The sequence below is a fragment of the Carassius gibelio genome, chromosome A22, assembly GCF_023724105.1.
Source record: "Carassius gibelio isolate Cgi1373 ecotype wild population from Czech Republic chromosome A22, carGib1.2-hapl.c, whole genome shotgun sequence".
Taxonomy (NCBI): domain Eukaryota; kingdom Metazoa; phylum Chordata; class Actinopteri; order Cypriniformes; family Cyprinidae; genus Carassius; species Carassius gibelio.
The window spans coordinates 14,979,023-15,003,938 of NC_068392.1; the positions used below are offsets into that span (position 1 = coordinate 14,979,023).

General features: G+C 44.7%; 4 protein-coding genes and 1 long non-coding RNA gene across 55 annotated transcripts in view; 1 reads left to right on the forward strand and 4 right to left on the reverse strand.

The window, feature by feature from the left end:
* Positions 1 to 127: 127 nt before the first annotated feature.
* The window catches only part of LOC127942507 (uncharacterized), an 80,579-nt gene continuing 55,790 nt past the window's right edge, over positions 128 to 24,916 (forward strand). For 9 of the 50 annotated variants that reach the window (XM_052538257.1, XM_052538260.1, XM_052538242.1 and 6 more), the window contains exons 1-4: positions 130 to 540; positions 8,267 to 8,518; positions 16,109 to 16,360; positions 23,994 to 24,035. In XM_052538257.1, coding sequence (XP_052394217.1) covers positions 177 to 540; positions 8,267 to 8,518; positions 16,109 to 16,360; positions 23,994 to 24,035 — 910 coding nt within the window. In that variant the 5' untranslated portion in view covers positions 130 to 176. Of the gene's footprint in view, positions 625 to 8,266; positions 8,519 to 16,108; positions 16,361 to 23,951; positions 24,162 to 24,916 lie in introns of all 50 variants that reach the window. The other 41 variants (XM_052538265.1, XM_052538241.1, XM_052538254.1 and 38 more) reach the window with 26 other exon arrangements.
* Positions 203 to 24,329, reverse strand: LOC127942526 (uncharacterized). Of its 2 annotated transcripts, XR_008149332.1 has the most exons (6): positions 24,162 to 24,329; positions 23,952 to 24,119; positions 16,235 to 16,360; positions 16,109 to 16,192; positions 8,393 to 8,518; positions 203 to 498 (listed from the first exon to the last, which is right to left on the reverse strand). It is a non-coding gene; the product is annotated as an uncharacterized LOC127942526 (long non-coding RNA). The 2 variants fall into 2 exon arrangements; XR_008149333.1 differs by lacking the exon at positions 23,952 to 24,119 and having other exon boundaries at positions 16,109 to 16,276; positions 24,162 to 24,326.
* On the reverse strand, positions 4,901 to 6,988 carry LOC127942512 (zona pellucida sperm-binding protein 3-like). The gene is made up of 8 exons (XM_052538292.1): positions 6,391 to 6,988; positions 6,032 to 6,150; positions 5,845 to 5,948; positions 5,596 to 5,773; positions 5,383 to 5,500; positions 5,221 to 5,303; positions 5,069 to 5,160; positions 4,901 to 4,999 (listed from the first exon to the last, which is right to left on the reverse strand). Exons 1-8 carry the CDS (start codon positions 6,922 to 6,924, stop codon positions 4,920 to 4,922), a joined length of 1,308 nt encoding a protein of 435 aa, XP_052394252.1. The 5' UTR covers positions 6,925 to 6,988; the 3' UTR covers positions 4,901 to 4,919.
* On the reverse strand, positions 12,753 to 14,817 carry LOC127942513 (zona pellucida sperm-binding protein 3-like). The gene is made up of 8 exons (XM_052538293.1): positions 14,233 to 14,817; positions 13,884 to 14,002; positions 13,697 to 13,800; positions 13,448 to 13,625; positions 13,235 to 13,352; positions 13,073 to 13,155; positions 12,921 to 13,012; positions 12,753 to 12,851 (listed from the first exon to the last, which is right to left on the reverse strand). Exons 1-8 carry the CDS (start codon positions 14,764 to 14,766, stop codon positions 12,772 to 12,774), a joined length of 1,308 nt encoding a protein of 435 aa, XP_052394253.1. The 5' UTR covers positions 14,767 to 14,817; the 3' UTR covers positions 12,753 to 12,771.
* On the reverse strand, positions 20,596 to 22,673 carry LOC127942517 (zona pellucida sperm-binding protein 3-like). Its single transcript, XM_052538294.1, has 8 exons — positions 22,076 to 22,673; positions 21,727 to 21,845; positions 21,540 to 21,643; positions 21,291 to 21,468; positions 21,078 to 21,195; positions 20,916 to 20,998; positions 20,764 to 20,855; positions 20,596 to 20,694 (listed from the first exon to the last, which is right to left on the reverse strand). Exons 1-8 carry the CDS (start codon positions 22,607 to 22,609, stop codon positions 20,615 to 20,617), a joined length of 1,308 nt encoding a protein of 435 aa, XP_052394254.1. The 5' UTR covers positions 22,610 to 22,673; the 3' UTR covers positions 20,596 to 20,614.

The window sequence follows — 24,916 nt, forward strand, 5'->3', positions numbered from 1 at the left end:
CAGCCTCTGTGTTGCTTTTATACGCGTTTTCTCTCAATAAGAATTGAATCTCGAGATCCAATGAGAATCACCCAGTTGTCAATGAAGAGGGAGGGACTATCGTTAATTAGCTGGAACCTGTAGAATACAAAAAGACCAAAGGGCAATAGCTTCACTTTGTGTTTAGCTGTTGAACAATGGCTGGAAGTTGGTGTTTGGCTCAGATTTTGGTGGTCTGTGCTTTCTGTCATGCTGTCCCACAGTGGAGTCAATCGCTTCAGAATGCTCAAGCTCTGATGATCCAGCAAACTGACCAGCAGTTTCAGCTCCAGAAGCCAGTTCAACAGCTAACTAACCAGCAGTTTCCACCTCAGAAACCAGTTCAACAGCTAACTAACCAGCAGTTTCTGTTTCAGAAGCCAGTTCCACAACAACCTAAGCCGCAGTTTCCGTTTCAGAAGCCAGTTCCACAACAACCTAAGCCGCAGTTTCCGTTTCAGAAGCCAGTTCCACAACAACCTAAGCCGCAGTTTCCGTTTCAGAAGCCAGTTCCACAACAACCTAAGCCGCAGTTTCCGCTTCAGAAGCCAGTTCCACAACAACCTAAGCCGCAGTTTCCGCTTCAGAAGCCAGTTCCACAACAACCTAAGCAGCAGTTCCCTCTTCAGAAGCCAGTTCCACAACAACCTAAGCCGCAGTTTCCGCTTCAGAAGCCAGTTCAACTTGATAAATGTGCTGTAGCTGATTCTGAGCAGATCCAATGCGGTCTACCTGGGATCAGTGGTGCTGCGTGTGAAGCTATCAACTGCTGCTTTAACGGACAGCAGTGTTTCTATGGGAGGGCAGGTAAGCGTTCTCCATCTTATTCTGTTCGTGTTAAACCGTTTCTCTGAATTTAACCTGCTCTTGTTCTAGTGACTGTCCAGTGTATTAGAGATGGTCAGTTTGTGGTAGTGGTGTCTCGAGACGTTACCTTGCCTCGACTGAGTCTGGATTCGGTTCAACTACTGGGTGGAAACGACCCACCTTGTGCTCCTGTGGGGTCTACACCTTCCTTTGCTATATACCAGTTCCCTGTGACCGCATGTGGCACGAGCGTGATGGTTAGCAGCTGCTACTGGTTTTATTCTGCATCGCTTGGACTGGATGCTGACACCGTTTCTATTGACAGGAGGACGGTGGATATGTGGTGTATGAAAACCGAATGACCTCATCGTATGAAGTGGGGATTGGACCATATGGTTCCATCACAAGGGACAGTCATTTTGAGTAGGTGATCCATGACTTGGTGTGACCACTAATCCCTGATAAATGCTACAAGCTCGCTGTGTGTCGTCCAGGTTTCTCTTCCAGTGTAGATATTCGGGAACTTCTGTGGAAGCTCTGGTTGTGGAGGTCAACTCCGTTCCTCCACCTCCACCAGTAGCCGCTCCTGGACCTCTCAGGGTGGAGCTCAGACTGGCCAATGGCCAATGTGTCACCAAAGGCTGTGCTGAAGGTAAGGTCTTGTCCTGTGTCTGCCTAAAGCCTTTCAAACTGGAGTCCGGTTAAACCCCAGTGTTGTTCCTCAGGGGATGAGGCCTACACGTCCTACTACAGTGACGCTGATTATCCCATCACAAAAGTCCTGCGAGAGCCTGTGTATGTTGAGGTGCACATTATGGAGAGGACTGACCCCAACATTGTCCTGATGCTGGGACGTTGTTGGACTACTTCAACCCCCAGTCCACTCAGTCTCCCCCAGTGGGACCTTCTGATCGACGGGTGAGTGTACAGCCAATCTTCATCCTTTTAGTCTGCTGGGAGACCCTTTCTAACCTTCTCCTTTGTCTTCAGATGCCCTTACCAGGACGACCGCTATCTGACCACACTGGTTCCAGTGACTGGATCGTCTGGTCTTCAGTTCCCAACCCACTACAAGCGCTTTGTTGTGAAGATGTTCACATTTGTAGATCCAGCCTCACTGGCTGCTCTGCAGGAAACCGTATGCCCCCCTTTACTTGAACATTTGTGTATTTACTACTTGTGGATTCTATGACTTGAGCCTCTTTCTTCCCTGTCAGGTCTTCATCCACTGCAGTACAGAGGTGTGCCATCCATCATCTGGCTCTTGTGAGCAAAGCTGCACCAGGAAACGTGAGTTCTTGCTTTCTCTCGACAAGAGGAACTGAGCATTTTAGAAGTGCGTTCTCACTTCTAACACCTCTCTTTCAGGAAGAGACACCCGTATCAAGGCTGTCTCTGGGGAGCAGACTGTGGTTTCTAGTGGAGAAGTTACTCTGGTCATGTAAATCTAGTGTTTTTAATAAACCCTGCAGAACCCCGAGGTATCTCTTTGTCTATTGTTTTGGTTCGACAGAATCCGGGATTACGTGCCTCTTCCCAGTTGTTTTTTCCTCGCACCATTAAACCAAGGCATTCCTTTCTCCATCCTCCAGTTGTTAACCTGGGGCAGCACAAGGTTCCCCTATTTTAATTTGTCTTCCAAACGGTAGTTTGGCTCCCGATATTCACAATATAAAGTTATGTGGATTACTTGCGGCTTTTGTTTTAAATCCAGCTCAAGTTTTAAATGGAAATCAATTCTCGACTGTCTTGAAGCAAACACGAAACCGTGTCAATTGTCCTCAACTCAAAGTAATGCTATTAAAGGGATCCTCCTCCCCAAAATGAAAATGGTGTCACTAATCACTTACCCCCGTGTCGTTCCAAACCTGTAGAAACTTCATTCGTCTTTGGAACACAATTGAACCCCTTACTTGTCACCCCCCCATTTTCAGCATGGAGACACGAATGACATGCCCAAAATTAAAAGGTTGCTGCTAAGGAGTCTTTCTTACTAGATACATAATCAACATCGGTTCACACAGCTGACACCTCAAAGTTTACTGTTCAGGAATCAGAATTACTTAGACGGTTATAATAGAGATGTATGTAAGCTCAAACATGTCAGTAAAAATATTAAAAACCTATTTAAAAGTGATGTAGGATATGATTTTAGATACATAATGAAGCTAAAGCCACAAGTCTACTAATACTTCATTTTGACATTTCAGAATATAATCTCACAAAGTGTGAATTTTATGAAACCTTTTCTAAGACCGTGTCATGTGTGTTTTTAGAGAAGGCTAGTAAAATTGATTTATGACTCCTGGAATGCAATTATCTCTTGTTTGGACCGGCAAAACTGCCCCATTCATGATTCTATTGTTGTTACAAAACGAGCCTTTCACACATGGGCCAGGTATGACACAAAATCCTGATTCTTCATTTATCATTATTCCAGTATACATTTACCCCACTATTATCAAAAGCCTTACTATAAAATTACAACAAAACATTTTCTTACAACCTTTGACAAAATGATTACAAAATGCATTATGAAGAAGAACTGCACCTGCTATGTAGCTGCATTAGAGCTAACGTTAGCATCAAGCTACATAAGACTATTCATGAAAATTAACCGATTGTTTGTAATAACCTCCTTTTGCGATCACATGTGGAATTTTACTGCTGTAAAAATATTCTATTTATAGCCTTTTACGTCGCTGCACAAGTTAGCATTTCAGATGTACATTTATGTTATAAAAACGCCCAAAATCACATACCATTAACTAACGTAATCGTGTGTTAATTATTTGGATGTTTCATGGGTACAGAGGTTTCTCTGTGTTGTTGTGGTCAGATATCAACACAGATGTGTACAGGAAATGCATCATGGGTAGGATGGGGCGGGATATGATGCACAGTTATGATGGACAAGACACGGGCGAATCCGGTCTCTGTCAGCAGAGAGGTTTGACGTGCTGTGAAAGTAAAACAATCTGGGGCCGGTGACTATCCTTGACAGCAAAGGGGTTAAAGATATTTTGGATGAAAACCGGGAGGCCTGTGACCATCCCATATACTGTCAAGGTCCAGAAAAGCACCATCGGAATTACCCATCTGCCATCAGTGGATGAACCGTAACGTTAGGAAGCGAGGAGAACATATGCTTGTGGCGCGGCTGACACAGAAGAACGTACACAGTCTGACTACTCCGAGGATGCTTTTCTGGACCTTGACAGTGCATTTTACTTGGCAGCCTGTGGGCCAAATCACAAGCCTCCTGGTTTTCATCCAAAATAAGTGGGGTTCCGAAGATGAACGAAGCTCTTATGGGTTCGGAACGACTTGGGGGCAAGTGATGACGATCTTCATTTTGGGGTGGAGTATCCCTTTAGTATTGAAACCGCCCAAGATGTTGCACAAGTGACAAACCAAAAAAGGTCATTCACTGGGAGTCAATTCGTCAATGATTTTTCAGAATTCTAACTGACCTGCTACTGCACAAAAAACCCCTTACGTCAGTACAGGTTCGGCACACCAAATACTAAACTTAAGCGATGCCTGCCGTTTTCCTAAAATGTAAAGCCTATAAATAACCCATCTGAAGGTGGAAAACGTGGTGCCAGTGTTGATACTGGGAGTGCGCTTCTCTTGTACATGGATTTAAAAAGCATGAGAGATGTCAACAAAGAGCATTAGGAAACAAATTTAACTGATCAAACCTATTTGGGGGATGCAAGGGGGAAATTAAACTGCTCATTTGAAGTTACCAACACGAAGAAAATCAAGTTCACTGCATAAGATGCACGCAAAAATCTGCAGTGCTTCAAGGAAGTGGACGTTCACGCAGAACTCTTTTGGCACAAGTGCCAATTAACAGAATTCCCTTTACAGCATCATGGGCAATGTATTCCACCTTTACAGTACTCCTAAAAAAGGGAGCTCACAGCAGGTCCCTTTAAAAAGGTTTATTAACTTCCCTAACGAGAAAAGGGAGCCTTTCCTTCTGGCAAGAGAATAGGTACAGTAGGACTACCCACTTCCTCGCACAAAATCAATTGGTTAAACTAGACAAGAAAAACAGAAACGAGAATAAGTTTGCTCCCCCACATTTATTGAAGACCAGCTAAAGTCTTCTTGTGCTCTTGAACCACTACAGGACCGAGCGAGGCCTTCCCTTCCCACCGAAGGCCTAGAAAAAGCAGACACCAAAGTTAAGTGCTTGAAGGGTCAAAAACCAAGCTTAAAAGCACCTTCCTACCTCCAAAAGGAGAAGCAGCAGTTCCACCATCAGGACCACATGTTGAGTCACAGCAACCACAAACCTGGTTGTTCCCATCAGCAGCAAGCCACCTGCAATACGAAAAATCAGACATGGCACCTTTAATGTATTCGTAAGTGGCATGAACATACCCATTGGCAAAGGAACAGGATTTGTGGAGCGCGTCACTAGGTGCAGAAGCAAGAGTGGCCTTCAGAACACACGTCATGTAGATCTGCAAGAGACACCACGGGTAAGGGGACACAAACCAAAGCAAATGGGAGAGGTCATTCTCCAACACTCATAATACATACAGAAGGACTGGATCCCCCCTGGAACATGAAGGCCTCCAGCTGGAACCGGATTTTGTCTTCCTGGGATCGAGGCATGAAGCGCGAGCTGGAAGCGGTGACCTTGGCATCCACAAGACATCTAAGGAGTAAAAAGTAGTTGTCAGGGACAAAGCGGTTACAAGGAGCAAACTCGAGAACAAGTCAACTCTGCAGCATCTGGTGACATGAACACACCCATGATTCTCAATGAACAAATATCTCGGAAGGGCGTTCACATCAGGTACTTGGGTGGCCACACAGCTGTCCACAAACACACGCAGAGGGACGTGGTTGTATACCTTCACAGATGCCTCAACATTAATAACGTCACCCAGGAAGTAAGAGTTTGAAGGCCTCTCATAGGACCAGTCATCTGCAAGAGGGAAGAACTGCTTAGGCACAGCCTCGTTCAGAAGGCAGAAGGTCTAGAGAAACTGCACAAACCAGTCATGAGCTTCAGGGAGAACACCAAGACTTCTTCACCAGCCTCCGTTGAGGCATAAGGGACCCAAGTTGGCTTCAAGGCACTACTGCTGACATTTTGAAACCTGCAGTTCAAGAAGTGACCAATTAAATGGGCTTCCAGTTCCACCACTGCAAGCAATGCCACAAGTCACAAAAGGTCGCTTACCTTTGATAGTGGCATTGAACTCCAATAACTGCACCACCTGCACGGGTAATCGGAGTGCCAGCAAACGCCTCAGGAGTGTAGGTAAGGGCAAAGGTGTAGACAAGCTCATCCTTGGTCATCTATAGGAGACTGACATTGTTACCAAGAGGGTTCTCCGAAAAAGAGAACCCATTCCAAAAGGCATCTTAGCAAGTCATGCCATAACACTTGGTTACCCGAGTAAGCAGTTATTAAGAGTCTTTCCCACTATAAGAGAACCGTCCCATGGATGGTTCCCTGAATCTAGAACGTCGATACCAAAACAAGGGCCCCATTTTTAGTAGGGTTCAATAAATCTAGTAACACTTAACAGCTCTTACCATCAAGACACTGTTGCAGTCCTGCAGTTCATTCTCAAAGAAGAGCACCTTAGAGCCTGGGACCAAACCGACAACAGGACATCCTCCCAGAGTCAGACCAGATGGCTGGATCAGTTCACCATTGCTAAACAAGTCCTGCTGTACCTCCACATGAATCCGGTTCTCACCGCATTGAATAGCTACACTACTGGGGGTCACAGGTTGCCTCAAATGGAAATCCACCGCCATCTCACTCGGCACTTCTGGAACAATGGGAAACCTCCAGTCCAAAGGCTTCACTGGACCCTGCAACACCTGCTTCTCCTGAAGACCAAGAGGCTCTTGTGCAAATCCTCTGTAGTCGAGACTCTGAAACAGAGAGGCCTTCTGCAAAGTGTTCCCGAGCACTTGAGAAGAAACAGGCACTCTGGAAGCTGGATATGATTGATGCTTCTTGCTTTTTGGACTTTGACTGGAACTCAAACTTCCAATAGCATTCTTCAGATCAAACACCACAAGCACAACCAGCACTAACAGACATTGCAAAAGACCCATCCTGACAAACGTTAACACAATACCCACCAGTGCTCGTCTTTGCCATTAAGTACAGCTTTGAATTTAAGCGGCTCCTCCCCTTTCAGCTTGATTGATTACCTTTGGACCTCCAAAGGTCTCTGGGCCTGTAATTAACAAATGAGAACGTTCTGGAATGTCACTAGCCAATGGAAGGCTTGATAAGGATCTGAGATTTTCATCTACACTTATTCACAATTTTACAATTAAAGTTTGAAAGTGTGTTTATGATAGACAAAGAATGTCATTAAAAAAGCGCCTGATATGACTCAAATAATAGAGAATATTCATAAAAATCTCTCTCTCTCTTTTTTAAAGAGTTTTTAGTTTATCATTGGAAAAGATTTGGAAAAATGTAGAATTACATCACTTGCTCCCCAGTGAATGGGTGGCATCAAAACGAAAGTCCAAAGAGCTATTATAAATATCAAAATAATCCACAAGTAATTCACATCAATTACGGTCTTGTGAAGGGAAAGGTTGTCTGTTTATAAGAAACAAATCCATCGTTGAGAAATTCAAATGATTGCTTCCGGCCAAAATATGATCTCATAATCCCAACTAAAGGTGCCATAGAATGCATTGATACAATATTTTAAATGAGATCTACATAAAAAGGTACGTGGCTTGGGTATGGGCAAAAATTCTCTGGAACGGTTTTACATGTCCGTTTACAACCCTGGGATTTGTCCCTAGAATTATTTGGAAGGGTCATGAACAATAATGTTGAGCTCTGCTCTGATTGGCTGTTTCACAGCGCAGATCTCTTCTGTCCAGCGTGAACGATGGCGAGATTAGGCATCCAACCTGATATGTTTGAGCCTGTATCAGACGAAGATAAAGATTTGGAAAGAATGTTTAGCGTCCGCGTGAACGAGTCTTGAGAGAGTTGTCAGTGAAGATGTGGACACAGCCTCTGTGTTGCTTTTATACGCGTTTTCTCTCAATAAGAATTGAATCTCGAGATCCAATGAGAATCACCCAGTTGTCAATGAAGAGGGAGGGACTATCGTTAATTAGCTGGAACCTGTAGAATACAAAAAGACCAAAGGGCAATAGCTTCACTTTGTGTTTAGCTGTTGAACAATGGCTGGAAGTTGGTGTTTGGCTCAGATTTTGGTGGTCTGTGCTTTCTGTCATGCTGTCCCACAGTGGAGTCAATCGCTTCAGAATGCTCAAGCTCTGATGATCCAGCAAACTGACCAGCAGTTTCAGCTCCAGAAGCCAGTTCAACAGCTAACTAACCAGCAGTTTCCACCTCAGAAACCAGTTCAACAGCTAACTAACCAGCAGTTTCTGTTTCAGAAGCCAGTTCCACAACAACCTAAGCCGCAGTTTCCGTTTCAGAAGCCAGTTCCACAACAACCTAAGCCGCAGTTTCCGTTTCAGAAGCCAGTTCCACAACAACCTAAGCCGCAGTTTCCGCTTCAGAAGCCAGTTCCACAACAACCTAAGCCGCAGTTTCCGCTTCAGAAGCCAGTTCCACAACAACCTAAGCCGCAGTTTCCGCTTCAGAAGCCAGTTCCACAACAACCTAAGCCGCAGTTCCCTCTTCAGAAGCCAGTTCCACAACAACCTAAGCCGCAGTTTCCGCTTCAGAAGCCAGTTCAACTTGATAAATGTGCTGTAGCTGATTCTGAGCAGATCCAATGCGGTCTACCTGGGATCAGTGGTGCTGCGTGTGAAGCTATCAACTGCTGCTTTAACGGACAGCAGTGTTTCTATGGGAGGGCAGGTAAGCGTTCTCCATCTTATTCTGTTCGTGTTAAACCGTTTCTCTGAATTTAACCTGCTCTTGTTCTAGTGACTGTCCAGTGTATTAGAGATGGTCAGTTTGTGGTAGTGGTGTCTCGAGACGTTACCTTGCCTCGACTGAGTCTGGATTCGGTTCAACTACTGGGTGGAAACGACCCACCTTGTGCTCCTGTGGGGTCTACACCTTCCTTTGCTATATACCAGTTCCCTGTGACCGCATGTGGCACGAGCGTGATGGTTAGCAGCTGCTACTGGTTTTATTCTGCATCGCTTGGACTGGATGCTGACACCGTTTCTATTGACAGGAGGACGGTGGATATGTGGTGTATGAAAACCGAATGACCTCATCGTATGAAGTGGGGATTGGACCATATGGTTCCATCACAAGGGACAGTCATTTTGAGTAGGTGATCCATGACTTGGTGTGACCACTAATCCCTGATAAATGCTACAAGCTCGCTGTGTGTCGTCCAGGTTTCTCTTCCAGTGTAGATATTCGGGAACTTCTGTGGAAGCTCTGGTTGTGGAGGTCAACTCCGTTCCTCCACCTCCACCAGTAGCCGCTCCTGGACCTCTCAGGGTGGAGCTCAGACTGGCCAATGGCCAATGTGTCACCAAAGGCTGTGCTGAAGGTAAGGTCTTGTCCTGTGTCTGCCTAAAGCCTTTCAAACTGGAGTCCGGTTAAACCCCAGTGTTGTTCCTCAGGGGATGAGGCTTACACGTCCTACTACAGTGACGCTGATTATCCCATCACAAAAGTCCTGCGAGAGCCTGTGTATGTTGAGGTGCACATTATGGAGAGGACTGACCCCAACATTGTCCTGATGCTGGGACGTTGTTGGACTACTTCAACCCCCAGTCCACTCAGTCTCCCCCAGTGGGACCTTCTGATCGACGGGTGAGTGTACAGCCAATCTTCATCCTTTTAGTCTGCTGGGAGACCCTTTCTAACCTTCTCCTTTGTCTTCAGATGCCCTTACCAGGACGACCGCTATCTGACCACACTGGTTCCAGTGACTGGATCGTCTGGTCTTCAGTTCCCAACCCACTACAAGCGCTTTGTTGTGAAGATGTTCACATTTGTAGATCCAGCCTCACTGGCTGCTCTGCAGGAAACCGTATGCCCCCCTTTACTTGAACATTTGTGTATTTACTACTTGTGGATTCTATGACTTGAGCCTCTTTCTTCCCTGTCAGGTCTTCATCCACTGCAGTACAGAGGTGTGCCATCCATCATCTGGCTCTTGTGAGCAAAGCTGCACCAGGAAACGTGAGTTCTTGCTTTCTCTCGACAAGAGGAACTGAGCATTTTAGAAGTGTGTTCTCACTTCTAACACCTCTCTTTCAGGAAGAGACACCCGTATCAAGGCTGTCTCTGGGGAGCAGACTGTGGTTTCTAGTGGAGAAGTTACTCTGGTCATGTAAATCTAGTGTTTTTAATAAACCCTGCAGAACCCCGAGGTATCTCTTTGTCTATTGTTTTGGTTCGACAGAATCCGGGATTACGTGCCTCTTCCCAGTTGTTTTTTCCTCGCACCATTAAACCAAGGCATTCCTTTCTCCATCCTCCAGTTGTTAACCTGGGGCAGCACAAGGTTCCCCTATTTTAATTTGTCTTCCAAACGGTAGTTTGGCTCCCGATATTCACAATATAAAGTTATGTGGATTACTTGCGGCTTTTGTTTTAAATCCAGCTCAAGTTTTAAATGGAAATCAATTCTCGACTGTCTTGAAGCAAACACGAAACCGTGTCAATTGTCCTCAACTCAAAGTAATGCTATTAAAGGGATCCTCCTCCCCAAAATGAAAATGGTGTCACTAATCACTTACCCCCGTGTCGTTCCAAACCTGTAGAAACTTCATTCGTCTTTGGAACACAATTGAACCCCTTACTTGTCACCCCCCCCATTTTCAGCATGGAGACACGAATGACATGCCCAAAATTAAAAGGTTGCTGCTAAGGAGTCTTTCTTACTAGATACATAATCAACATCGGTTCACACAGCTGACACCTCAAAGTTTACTGTTCAGGAATCAGAATTACTTAGACGGTTATAATAGAGATGTATGTAAGCTCAAACATGTCAGTAAAAATATTAAAAACCTATTTAAAAGTGATGTAGGATATGATTTTAGATACATAATGAAGCTAAAGCCACAAGTCTACTAATACTTCATTTTGACATTTCAGAATATAATCTCACAAAGTGTGAATTTTATGAAACCTTTTCTAAGACCGTGTCATGTGTGTTTTTAGAGAAGGCTAGTAAAATTGATTTATGACTCCTGGAATGCAATTATCTCTTGTTTGGACCGGCAAAACTGCCCCATTCATGATTCTATTGTTGTTACAAAACGAGCCTTTCACACATGGGCCAGGTATGACACAAAATCCTGATTCTTCATTTATCATTATTCCAGTATACATTTACCCCACTATTATCAAAAGCCTTACTATAAAATTACAACAAAACATTTTCTTACAACCTTTGACAAAATGATTACAAAATGCATTATGAAGAAGAACTGCACCTGCTATGTAGCTGCATTAGAGCTAACGTTAGCATCAAGCTACATAAGACTATTCATGAAAATTAACCGATTGTTTGTAATAACCTCCTTTTGCGATCACATGTGGAATTTTACTGCTGTAAAAATATGCTATTTATAGCCTTTTACGTCGCTGCACAAGTTAGCATTTCAGATGTACATTTATGTTATAAAAACGCCCAAAATCACATACCATTAACTAACGTAATCGTGTGTTAATTATTTGGATGTTTCATGGGTACAGAGGTTTCTCTGTGTTGTTGTGGTCAGATATCAACACAGATGTGTACAGGAAATGCATCATGGGTAGGATGGGGCGGGATATGATGCACAGTTATGATGGACAAGACACGGGCGAATCCGGTCTCTGTCAGCAGAGAGGTTTGACGTGCTGTGAAAGTAAAACAATCTGGGGCCGGTGACTATCCTTGACAGCAAAGGGGTTAAAGATATTTTGGATGAAAACCGGGAGGCCTGTGACCATCCCATATACTGCCAAGGTCCAGAAAAGCACCATCGGAATTACCCATCTGCCATCAGTGGATGAACCGTAACGTTAGGAAGCGAGGAGAACATATGCTTGTGGCGCGGCTGACACAGAAGAACGTACACAGTCTGACTACTCCGAGGATGCTTTTCTGGACCTTGACAGTGCATTTTACTTGGCAGCCTGTGGGCCAAATCACAAGCCTCCTGGTTTTCATCCAAAATAAGTGGGGTTCCGAAGATGAACGAAGCTCTTATGGGTTCGGAACGACTTGGGGGCAAGTGATGACGATCTTCATTTTGGGGTGGAGTATTCCTTTAGTATTGAAACCGCCCAAGATGTTGCACAAGTGACAAACCAAAAAAGGTCATTCACTGGGAGTCAATTCGTCAATGATTTTTCAGAATTCTAACTGACCTGCTACTGCACAAAAAACCCCTTACGTCAGTACAGGTTCGGCACACCAAATACTAAACTTAAGCGATGCCTGCCGTTTTCCTAAAATGTAAAGCCTATAAATAACCCATCTGAAGGTGGAAAACGTGGTGCCAGTGTTGATACTGGGAGTGCGCTTCTATTGTACATGGATTTAAAAAGCATGAGAGATGTCAACAAAGAGCATTAGGAAACAAATTTAACTGATCAAACCTATTTGGGGGATGCAAGGGGGAAATTAAACTGCTCATTTGAAGTTACCAACACGAAGAAAATCAAGTTCACTGCATAAGATGCACGCAAAAATCTGCAGTGCTTCAAGGAAGTGGACGTTCACGCAGAACTCTTTTGGCACAAGTGCCAATTAACAGAATTCCCTTTACAGCATCATGGGCAATGTATTCCACCTTTACAGTACTCCTAAAAAAGGGAGCTCACAGCAGGTCCCTTTAAAAGGTTTATTAACTTCCCTAACGAGAAAAGGGAGCCTTTCCTTCTGGCAAGAGAATAGGTACAGTAGGACTACTCACTTCCTCGCACAAAATCAATTGGTTAAACTAGACAAGAAAAACAGAAACGAGAATAAGTTTGCTCCCCCACATTTATTGAAGACCAGCTAAAGTCTTCTTGTGCTCTTGAACCACTACAGGACCGAGCGAGGCCTTCCCTTCCCACCGAAGGCCTAGAAAAAGCAGACACCAAAGTTAAGTGCTTGAAGGGTCAAAAACCAAGCTTAAAAGCACCTTCCTACCTCCAAAAGGAGAAGCAGCAGTTCCACCATCAGGACCACATGTTGAGTCACAGCAACCACAAACCTGGTTGTTCCCATCAGCAGCAAGCCACCTGCAATACGAAAAATCAGACATGGCACCTTTAATGTATTCGTAAGTGGCATGAACATACCCATTGGCAAAGGAACAGGATTTGTGGAGCGCGTCACTAGGTGCAGAAGCAAGAGTGGCCTTCAGAACACACGTCATGTAGATCTGCAAGAGACACCACGGGTAAGGGGACACAAACCAAAGCAAATGGGAGAGGTCATTCTCCAACACTCATAATACATACAGAAGGACTGGATCCCCCCTGGAACATGAAGGCCTCCAGCTGGAACCGGATTTTGTCTTCCTGGGATCGAGGCATGAAGCGCGAGCTGGAAGCGGTGACCTTGGCATCCACAAGACATCTAAGGAGTAAAAAGTAGTTGTCAGGGACAAAGCGGTTACAAGGAGCAAACTCGAGAACAAGTCAACTCTGCAGCATCTGGTGACATGAACACACCCATGATTCTCAATGAACAAATATCTCGGAAGGGCGTTCACATCAGGTACTTGGGTGGCCACACAGCTGTCCACAAACACACGCAGAGGGACGTGGTTGTATACCTTCACAGATGCCTCAACATTAATAACGTCACCCAGGAAGTAAGAGTTTGAAGGCCTCTCATAGGACCAGTCATCTGCAAGAGGGAAGAACTGCTTAGGCACAGCCTCGTTCAGAAGGCAGAAGGTCTAGAGAAACTGCACAAACCAGTCATGAGCTTCAGGGAGAACACCAAGACTTCTTCACCAGCCTCCGTTGAGGCATAAGGGACCCAAGTTGGCTTCAAGGCACTACTGCTGACATTTTGAAACCTGCAGTTCAAGAAGTGACCAATTAAATGGGCTTCCAGTTCCACCACTGCAAGCAATGCCACAAGTCACAAAAGGTCGCTTACCTTTGATAGTGGCATTGAACTCCAATAACTGCACCACCTGCACGGGTAATCGGAGTGCCAGCAAACGCCTCAGGAGTGTAGGTAAGGGCAAAGGTGTAGACAAGCTCATCCTTGGTCATCTATAGGAGACTGACGTTGTTACCAAGAGGGTTCTCCGAAAAAGAGAACCCATTCCAAAAGGCATCTTAGCAAGTCATGCCATAACACTTGGTTACCCGAGTAAGCAGTTATTAAGAGTCTTTCCCACTATAAGAGAACCGTCCCATGGATGGTTCCCTGAATCTAGAACGTCGATACCAAAACAAGGGCCCCATTTTTAGTAGGGTTCAATAAATCTACTAGCTCTTACCATCAAGACACTGTTGCAGTCCTGCAGTTCATTCTCAAAGAAGAGCACCTTAGAGCCTGGGACCAAACCGACAACAGGACATCCTCCCAGAGTCAGACCAGATGGCTGGATCAGTTCACCATTGCTAAACAAGTCCTGCTGTACCTCCACATGAATCCGGTTCTCACCGCATTGAATAGCTACACTACTGGGGGTCACAGGTTGCCTCAAATGGAAATCCACCGCCATCTCACTCGGCACTTCTGGAACAATGGGAAACCTCCAGTCCAAAGGCTTCACTGGACCCTGCAACACCTGCTTCTCCTGAAGACCAAGAGGCTCTTGTGCAAATCCTCTGTAGTCGAGACTCTGAAACAGAGAGGCCTTCTGCAAAGTGTTCCCGAGCACTTGAGAAGAAACAGGCACTCTGGAAGCTGGATATGATTGATGCTTCTTGCTTTTTGGACTTTGACTGGAACTCAAACTTCCAATAGCATTCTTCAGATCAAACACCACAAGCACAACCAGCACTAACAGACATTGCAAAAGACCCATCCTGACAAACGTTAACACAATACCCACCAGTGCTCGTCTTTGCCATTAAGTACAGCTTTGAATTTAAGCGGCTCCTCCCCTTTCAGCTTGATTGATTACCTTTGGACCTCCAAAGGTCTCTGGGCCTGTAATTAACAAATGAGAACGTTCTGGAATGTCACTAGCCAATGGAAGGCTTGATAAGGATCTGAGATTTTCATCTACACTTATTCACAATTTTACAATTAAAGTTTGAAAGTGTGTTTATGATAGACAAAGAATGTCATTAAAAAAGCGCCTGATATGACTCAAATAATAGAGAATATTCATAAAAATCTCTCTCTCTCTTTTTTAAAGAGTTTTTAGTTTATCATTGGAAAAGATTTGGAAAAATGTAGAATTACATCACTTGCTCCCCAGTGAATGGGTGGCATCAAAACGAAAGTCCAAAGAGCTATTATAAATATCAAAATAATCCACAAGTAATTCACATCAATTACGGTCTTGTGAAGGGAAAGGTTGTCTGTTTATAAGAAACAAATCCATCGTTGAGAAATTCAAATGATTGCTTCCGGCCAAAATATGATCTCATAATCCCAACTAAAGGTGCCATAGAATGCATTGATACAATATTTTAAATGAGATCTACATAAAAAGGTACGTGGCTTGGGTATGGGCAAAAATTCTCTGGAACGGTTTTACATGTCCGTTTACAACCCTGGGATTTGTCCCTAGAATTATTTGGAAGGGTCATGAACAATAATGTTGAGCTCTGCTCTGATTGGCTGTTTCACAGCGCAGATCTCTTCTGTCCAGCGTGAACGATGGCGAGATTAGGCATCCAACCTGATATGTTTGAGCCTGTATCAGACGAAGATAAAGATTTGGAAAGAATGTTTAGCGTCCGCGTGAACGAGTCTTGAGAGAGTTGTCAGTGAAGATGTGGACACAGCCTCTGTGTTGCTTTTATACGCGTTTTCTCTCAATAAGAATTGAATCTCGAGATCCAATGAGAATCACCCAGTTGTCAATGAAGAGGGAGGGACTATCGTTAATTAGCTGGAACCTGTAGAATACAAAAAGACCAAAGGGCAATAGCTTCACTTTGTGTTTAGCTGTTGAACAATGGCTGGAAGTTGGTGTTTGGCTCAGATTTTGGTGGTCTGTGCTTTCTGTCATGCTGTCCCACAGTGGAGTCAATCGCTTCAGAATGCTCAAGCTCTGATGATCCAGCAAACTGACCAGCAGTTTCAGCTCCAGAAGCCAGTTCAACAGCTAACTAACCAGCAGTTTCCACCTCAGAAACCAGTTCAACAGCTAACTAACCAGCAGTTTCTGTTTCAGAAGCCAGTTCCACAACAACCTAAGCCGCAGTTTCCGTTTCAGAAGCCAGTTCCACAACAACCTAAGCCGCAGTTTCCGTTTCAGAAGCCAGTTCCACAACAACCTAAGCCGCAGTTTCCGCTTCAGAAGCCAGTTCCACAACAACCTAAGCCGCAGTTTCCGCTTCAGAAGCCAGTTCCACAACAACCTAAGCCGCAGTTTCCGCTTCAGAAGCCAGTTCCACAACAACCTAAGCCGCAGTTCCCTCTTCAGAAGCCAGTTCCACAACAACCTAAGCCGCAGTTTCCGCTTCAGAAGCCAGTTCAACTTGATAAATGTGCTGTAGCTGATTCTGAGCAGATCCAATGCGGTCTACCTGGGATCAGTGGTGCTGCGTGTGAAGCTATCAACTGCTGCTTTAACGGACAGCAGTGTTTCTATGGGAGGGCAGGTAAGCGTTCTCCATCTTATTCTGTTCGTGTTAAACCGTTTCTCTGAATTTAACCTGCTCTTGTTCTAGTGACTGTCCAGTGTATTAGAGATGGTCAGTTTGTGGTAGTGGTGTCTCGAGACGTTACCTTGCCTCGACTGAGTCTGGATTCGGTTCAACTACTGGGTGGAAACGACCCACCTTGTGCTCCTGTGGGGTCTACACCTTCCTTTGCTATATACCAGTTCCCTGTGACCGCATGTGGCACGAGCGTGATGGTTAGCAGCTGCTACTGGTTTTATTCTGCATCGCTTGGACTGGATGCTGACACCGTTTCTATTGACAGGAGGACGGTGGATATGTGGTGTATGAAAACCGAATGACCTCATCGTATGAAGTGGGGATTGGACCATATGGTTCCATCACAAGGGACAGTCATTTTGAGTAGGTGATCCATGACTTGGTGTGACCACTAATCCCTGATAAATGCTACAAGCTCGCTGTGTGTCGTCCAGGTTTCTCTTCCAGTGTAGATATTCGGGAACTTCTGTGGAAGCTCTGGTTGTGGAGGTCAACTCCGTTCCTCCACCTCCACCAGTAGCCGCTCCTGGACCTCTCAGGGTGGAGCTCAGACTGGCCAATGGCCAATGTGTCACCAAAGGCTGTGCTGAAGGTAAGGTCTTGTCCTGTGTCTGCCTAAAGCCTTTCAAACTGGAGTCCGGTTAAACCCCAGTGTTGTTCCTCAGGGGATGAGGCTTACACGTCCTACTACAGTGACGCTGATTATCCCATCACAAAAGTCCTGCGAGAGCCTGTGTATGTTGAGGTGCACATTATGGAGAGGACTGACCCCAACATTGTCCTGATGCTGGGACGTTGTTGGACTACTTCAACCCCCAGTCCACTCAGTCTCCCCCAGTGGGACCTTCTGATCGACGGGTGAGTGTACAGCCAATCTTCATCCTTTTAGTCTGCTGGGAGACCCTTTCTAACCTTCTCCTTTGTCTTCAGATGCCCTTACCAGGACGACCGCTATCTGACCACACTGGTTCCAGTGACTGGATCGTCTGGTCTTCAGTTCCCAACCCACTACAAGCGCTTTGTTGTGAAGATGTTCACATTTGTAGATCCAGCCTCACTGGCTGCTCTGCAGGAAACCGTATGCCCCCCTTTACTTGAACATTTGTGTATTTACTACTTGTGGATTCTATGACTTGAGCCTCTTTCTTCCCTGTCAGGTCTTCATCCACTGCAGTACAGAGGTGTGCCATCCATCATCTGGCTCTTGTGAGCAAAGCTGCACCAGGAAACGTGAGTTCTTGCTTTCTCTCGACAAGAGGAACTGAGCATTTTAGAAGTGTGTTCTCACTTCTAACACCTCTCTTTCAGGAAGAGACACCCGTATCAAGGCTGTCTCTGGGGAGCAGACTGTGGTTTCTAGTGGAGAAGTTACTCTGGTCATGTAAATCTAGTGTTTTTAATAAACCCTGCAGAACCCCGAGGTATCTCTTTGTCTATTGTTTTGGTTCGACAGAATCCGGGATTACGTGCCTCTTCCCAGTTGTTTTTTCCTCGCACCATTAAACCAAGGCATTCCTTTCTCCATCCTCCAGTTGTTAACCTGGGGCAGCACAAGGTTCCCCTATTTTAATTTGTCTTCCAAACGGTAGTTTGGCTCCCGATATTCACAATATAAAGTTATGTGGATTACTTGCGGCTTTTGTTTTAAATCCAGCTCAAGTTTTAAATGGAAATCAATTCTCGACTGTCTTGAAGCAAACACGAAACCGTGTCAATTGTCCTCAACTCAAAGTAATGCTATTAAAGGGATCCTCCTCCCCAAAATGAAAATGGTGTCACTAATCACTTACCCCCGTGTCGTTCCAAACCTGTAGAAACTTCATTCGTCTTTGGAACACAATTGAACCCCTTACTTGTCACCCCCCCCATTTTCAGCATGGAGACACGAATGACATGCCCAAAATTAAAAGGTTGCTGCTAAGGAGTCTTTCTTACTAGATACATAATCAACATCGGTTCACACAGCTGACACCTCAAAGTTTACTGTTCAGGAATCAGAATTACTTAGACGGTTATAATAGAGATGTATGTAAGCTCAAACATGTCAGTAAAAATATTAAAAACCTATTTAAAAGTGATGTAGGATATGATTTTAGATACATAATGAAGCTAAAGCCACAAGTCTACTAATACTTCATTTTGACATTTCAGAATATAATCTCACAAAGTGTGAATTTTATGAAACCTTTTCTAAGACCGTGTCATGTGTGTTTTTAGAGAAGGCTAGTAAAATTGATTTATGACTCCTGGAATGCAATTATCTCTTGTTTGGACCGGCAAAACTGCCCCATTCATGATTCTATTGTTGTTACAAAACGAGCCTTTCACACATGGGCCAGGTATGACACAAAATCCTGATTCTTCATTTATCATTATTCCAGTATACATTTACCCCACTATTATCAAAAGCCTTACTATAAAATTACAACAAAACATTTTCTTACAACCTTTGACAAAATGATTACAAAATGCATTATGAAGAAGAACTGCACCTGCTATGTAGCTGCATTAGAGCTAACGTTAGCATCAAGCTACATAAGACTATTCATGAAAATTAACCGATTGTTTGTAATAACCTCCTTTTGCGATCACATGTGGAATTTTACTGCTGTAAAAATATGCTATTTATAGCCTTTTACGTCGCTGCACAAGTTAGCATTTCAGATGTACATTTATGTTATAAAAACGCCCAAAATCACATACCATTAACTAACGTAATCGTGTGTTAATTATTTGGATGTTTCATGGGTACAGAGGTTTCTCTGTGTTGTTGTGGTCAGATATCAACACAGATGTGTACAGGAAATGCATCATGGGTAGGATGGGGCGGGATATGATGCACAGTTATGATGGACAAGACACGGGCGAATCCGGTCTCTGTCAGCAGAGAGGTTTGACGTGCTGTGAAAGTAAAACAATCTGGGGCCGGTGACTATCCTTGACAGCAAAGGGGTTAAAGATATTTTGGATGAAAACCGGGAGGCCTGTGACCATCCCATATACTGCCAAGGTCCAGAAAAGCACCATCGGAATTACCCATCTGCCATCAGTGGATGAACCGTAACGTTAGGAAGCGAGGAGAACATATGCTTGTGGCGCGGCTGACACAGAAGAACGTACACAGTCTGACTACTCCGAGGATGCTTTTCTGGACCTTGACAGTGCATTTTACTTGGCAGCCTGTGGGCCAAATCACAAGCCTCCTGGTTTTCATCCAAAATAAGTGGGGTTCCGAAGATGAACGAAGCGCTTATGGGTTCGGAACGACTTGGGGGCAAGTGATGACGATCTTCATTTTGGGGTGGAGTATCCCTTTAGTATTGAAACCGCCCAAGATGTTGCACAAGTGACAAACCAAAAAAGGTCATTCACTGGGAGTCAATTCGTCAATGATTTTTCAGAATTCTAACTGACCTGCTACTGCACAAAAAACCCCTTACGTCAGTACAGGTTCGGCACACCAAATACTAAACTTAAGCGATGCCTGCCGTTTTCCTAAAATGTAAAGCCTATAAATAACCCATCTGAAGGTGGAAAACGTGGTGCCAGTGTTGATACTGGGAGTGCGCTTCTATTGTACATGGATTTAAAAAGCATGAGAGATGTCAACAAAGAGCATTAGGAAACAAATTTAACTGATCAAACCTATTTGGGGGATGCAAGGGGGAAATTAAACTGCTCATTTGAAGTTACCAACACGAAGAAAATCAAGTTCACTGCATAAGATGCACGCAAAAATCTGCAGTGCTTCAAGGAAGTGGACGTTCACGCAGAACTCTTTTGGCACAAGTGCCAATTAACAGAATTCCCTTTACAGCATCATGGGCAATGTATTCCACCTTTACAGTACTCCTAAAAAAGGGAGCTCACAGCAGGTCCCTTTAAAAAGGTTTATTAACTTCCCTAACGAGAAAAGGGAGCCTTTCCTTCTGGCAAGAGAATAGGTACAGTAGGACTACTCACTTCCTCGCACAAAATCAATTGGTTAAACTAGACAAGAAAAACAGAAACGAGAATAAGTTTGCTCCCCCACATTTATTGAAGACCAGCTAAAGTCTTCTTGTGCTCTTGAACCACTACAGGACCGAGCGAGGCCTTCCCTTCCCACCGAAGGCCTAGAAAAAGCAGACACCAAAGTTAAGTGCTTGAAGGGTCAAAAACCAAGCTTAAAAGCACCTTCCTACCTCCAAAAGGAGAAGCAGCAGTTCCACCATCAGGACCACATGTTGAGTCACAGCAACCACAAACCTGGTTGTTCCCATCAGCAGCAAGCCACCTGCAATACGAAAAATCAGACATGGCACCTTTAATGTATTCGTAAGTGGCATGAACATACCCATTGGCAAAGGAACAGGATTTGTGGAGCGCGTCACTAGGTGCAGAAGCAAGAGTGGCCTTCAGAACACACGTCATGTAGATCTGCAAGAGACACCACGGGTAAGGGGACACAAACCAAAGCAAATGGGAGAGGTCATTCTCCAACACTCATAATACATACAGAAGGACTGGATCCCCCCTGGAACATGAAGGCCTCCAGCTGGAACCGGATTTTGTCTTCCTGGGATCGAGGCATGAAGCGCGAGCTGGAAGCGGTGACCTTGGCATCCACAAGACATCTAAGGAGTAAAAAGTAGTTGTCAGGGACAAAGCGGTTACAAGGAGCAAACTCGAGAACAAGTCAACTCTGCAGCATCTGGTGACATGAACACACCCATGATTCTCAATGAACAAATATCTCGGAAGGGCGTTCACATCAGGTACTTGGGTGGCCACACAGCTGTCCACAAACACACGCAGAGGGACGTGGTTGTATACCTTCACAGATGCCTCAACATTAATAACGTCACCCAGGAAGTAAGAGTTTGAAGGCCTCTCATAGGACCAGTCATCTGCAAGAGGGAAGAACTGCTTAGGCACAGCCTCGTTCAGAAGGCAGAAGGTCTAGAGAAACTGCACAAACCAGTCATGAGCTTCAGGGAGAACACCAAGACTTCTTCACCAGCCTCCGTTGAGGCATAAGGGACCCAAGTTGGCTTCAAGGCACTACTGCTGACATTTTGAAACCTGCAGTTCAAGAAGTGACCAATTAAATGGGCTTCCAGTTCCACCACTGCAAGCAATGCCACAAGTCACAAAAGGTCGCTTACCTTTGATAGTGGCATTGAACTCCAATAACTGCACCACCTGCACGGGTAATCGGAGTGCCAGCAAACGCCTCAGGAGTGTAGGTAAGGGCAAAGGTGTAGACAAGCTCATCCTTGGTCATCTATAGGAGACTGACGTTGTTACCAAGAGGGTTCTCCGAAAAAGAGAACCCATTCCAAAAGGCATCTTAGCAAGTCATGCCATAACACTTGGTTACCCGAGTAAGCAGTTATTAAGAGTCTTTCCCACTATAAGAGAACCGTCCCATGGATGGTTCCCTGAATCTAGAACGTCGATACCAAAACAAGGGCCCCATTTTTAGTAGGGTTCAATAAATCTACTAGCTCTTACCATCAAGACACTGTTGCAGTCCTGCAGTTCATTCTCAAAGAAGAGCACCTTAGAGCCTGGGACCAAACCGACAACAGGACATCCTCCCAGAGTCAGACCAGATGGCTGGATCAGTTCACCATTGCTAAACAAGTCCTGCTGTACCTCCACATGAATCCGGTTCTCACCGCATTGAATAGCTACACTACTGGGGGTCACAGGTTGCCTCAAATGGAAATCCACCGCCATCTCACTCGGCACTTCTGGAACAATGGGAAACCTCCAGTCCAAAGGCTTCACTGGACCCTGCAACACCTGCTTCTCCTGAAGACCAAGAGGCTCTTGTGCAAATCCTCTGTAGTCGAGACTCTGAAACAGAGAGGCCTTCTGCAAAGTGTTCCCGAGCACTTGAGAAGAAACAGGCACTCTGGAAGCTGGATATGATTGATGCTTCTTGCTTTTTGGACTTTGACTGGAACTCAAACTTCCAATAGCATTCTTCAGATCAAACACCACAAGCACAACCAGCACTAACAGACATTGCAAAAGACCCATCCTGACAAACGTTAACACAATACCCACCAGTGCTCGTCTTTGCCATTAAGTACAGCTTTGAATTTAAGCGGCTCCTCCCCTTTCAGCTTGATTGATTACCTTTGGACCTCCAAAGGTCTCTGGGCCTGTAATTAACAAATGAGAACGTTCTGGAATGTCACTAGCCAATGGAAGGCTTGATAAGGATCTGAGATTTTCATCTACACTTATTCACAATTTTACAATTAAAGTTTGAAAGTGTGTTTATGATAGACAAAGAATGTCATTAAAAAAGCGCCTGATATGACTCAAATAATAGAGAATATTCATAAAAATCTCTCTCTCTCTTTTTTAAAGAGTTTTTAGTTTATCATTGGAAAAGATTTGGAAAAATGTAGAATTACATCACTTGCTCCCCAGTGAATGGGTGGCATCAAAACGAAAGTCCAAAGAGCTATTATAAATATCAAAATAATCCACAAGTAATTCACATCAATTACGGTCTTGTGAAGGGAAAGGTTGTCTGTTTATAAGAAACAAATCCATCGTTGAGAAATTCAAATGATTGCTTCCGGCCAAAATATGATCTCATAATCCCAACTAAAGGTGCCATAGAATGCATTGATACAATATTTTAAATGAGATCTACATAAAAAGGTACGTGGCTTGGGTATGGGCAAAAATTCTCTGGAACGGTTTTACATGTCCGTTTACAACCCTGGGATTTGTCCCTAGAATTATTTGGAAGGGTCATGAACAATAATGTTGAGCTCTGCTCTGATTGGCTGTTTCACAGCGCAGATCTCTTCTGTCCAGCGTGAACGATGGCGAGATTAGGCATCCAACCTGATATGTTTGAGCCTGTATCAGACGAAGATAAAGATTTGGAAAGAATGTTTAGCGTCCGCGTGAACGAGTCTTGAGAGAGTTGTCAGTGAAGATGTGGACACAGCCTCTGTGTTGCTTTTATACGCGTTTTCTCTCAATAAGAATTGAATCTCGAGATCCAATGAGAATCACCCAGTTGTCAATGAAGAGGGAGGGACTATCGTTAATTAGCTGGAACCTGTAGAATACAAAAAGACCAAAGGGCAATAGCTTCACTTTGTGTTTAGCTGTTGAACAATGGCTGGAAGTTGGTGTTTGGCTCAGATTTTGGTGGTCTGTGCTTTCTGTCATGCTGTCCCACAGTGGAGTCAATCGCTTCAGAATGCTCAAGCTCTGATGATCCAGCAAACTGACCAGCAGTTTCAGCTCCAGAAGCCAGTTCAACAGCTAACTAACCAGCAGTTTCCACCTCAGAAACCAGTTCAACAGCTAACTAACCAGCAGTTTCTGTTTCAGAAGCCAGTTCCACAACAACCTAAGCCGCAGTTTCCGTTTCAGAAGCCAGTTCCACAACAACCTAAGCCGCAGTTTCCGTTTCAGAAGCCAGTTCCACAACAACCTAAGCCGCAGTTTCCGCTTCAGAAGCCAGTTCCACAACAACCTAAGCCGCAGTTTCCGCTTCAGAAGCCAGTTCCACAACAACCTAAGCTGCAGTTTCCGCTTCAGAAGCCAGTTCCACAACAACCTAAGCCGCAGTTCCCTCTTCAGAAGCCAGTTCCACAACAACCTAAGCCGCAGTTTCCGCTTCAGAAGCCAGTTCAACTTGATAAATGTGCTGTAGCTGATTCTGAGCAGATCCAATGCGGTCTACCTGGGATCAGTGGTGCTGCGTGTGAAGCTATCAACTGCTGCTTTAACGGACAGCAGTGTTTCTATGGGAGGGCAGGTAAGCGTTCTCCATCTTATTCTGTTCGTGTTAAACCGTTTCTCTGAATTTAACCTGCTCTTGTTCTAGTGACTGTCCAGTGTATTAGAGATGGTCAGTTTGTGGTAGTGGTGTCTCGAGACGTTACCTTGCCTCGACTGAGTCTGGATTCGGTTCAACTACTGGGTGGAAACGACCCACCTTGTGCTCCTGTGGGGTCTACACCTTCCTTTGCTATATACCAGTTCCCTGTGACCGCATGTGGCACGAGCGTGATGGTTAGCAGCTGCTACTGGTTTTATTCTGCATCGCTTGGACTGGATGCTGACACCGTTTCTATTGACAGGAGGACGGTGGATATGTGGTGTATGAAAACCGAATGACCTCATCGTATGAAGTGGGGATTGGACCATATGGTTCCATCACAAGGGACAGTCATTTTGAGTAGGTGATCCATGACTTGGTGTGACCACTAATCCCTGATAAATGCTACAAGCTCGCTGTGTGTCGTCCAGGTTTCTCTTCCAGTGTAGATATTCGGGAACTTCTGTGGAAGCTCTGGTTGTGGAGGTCAA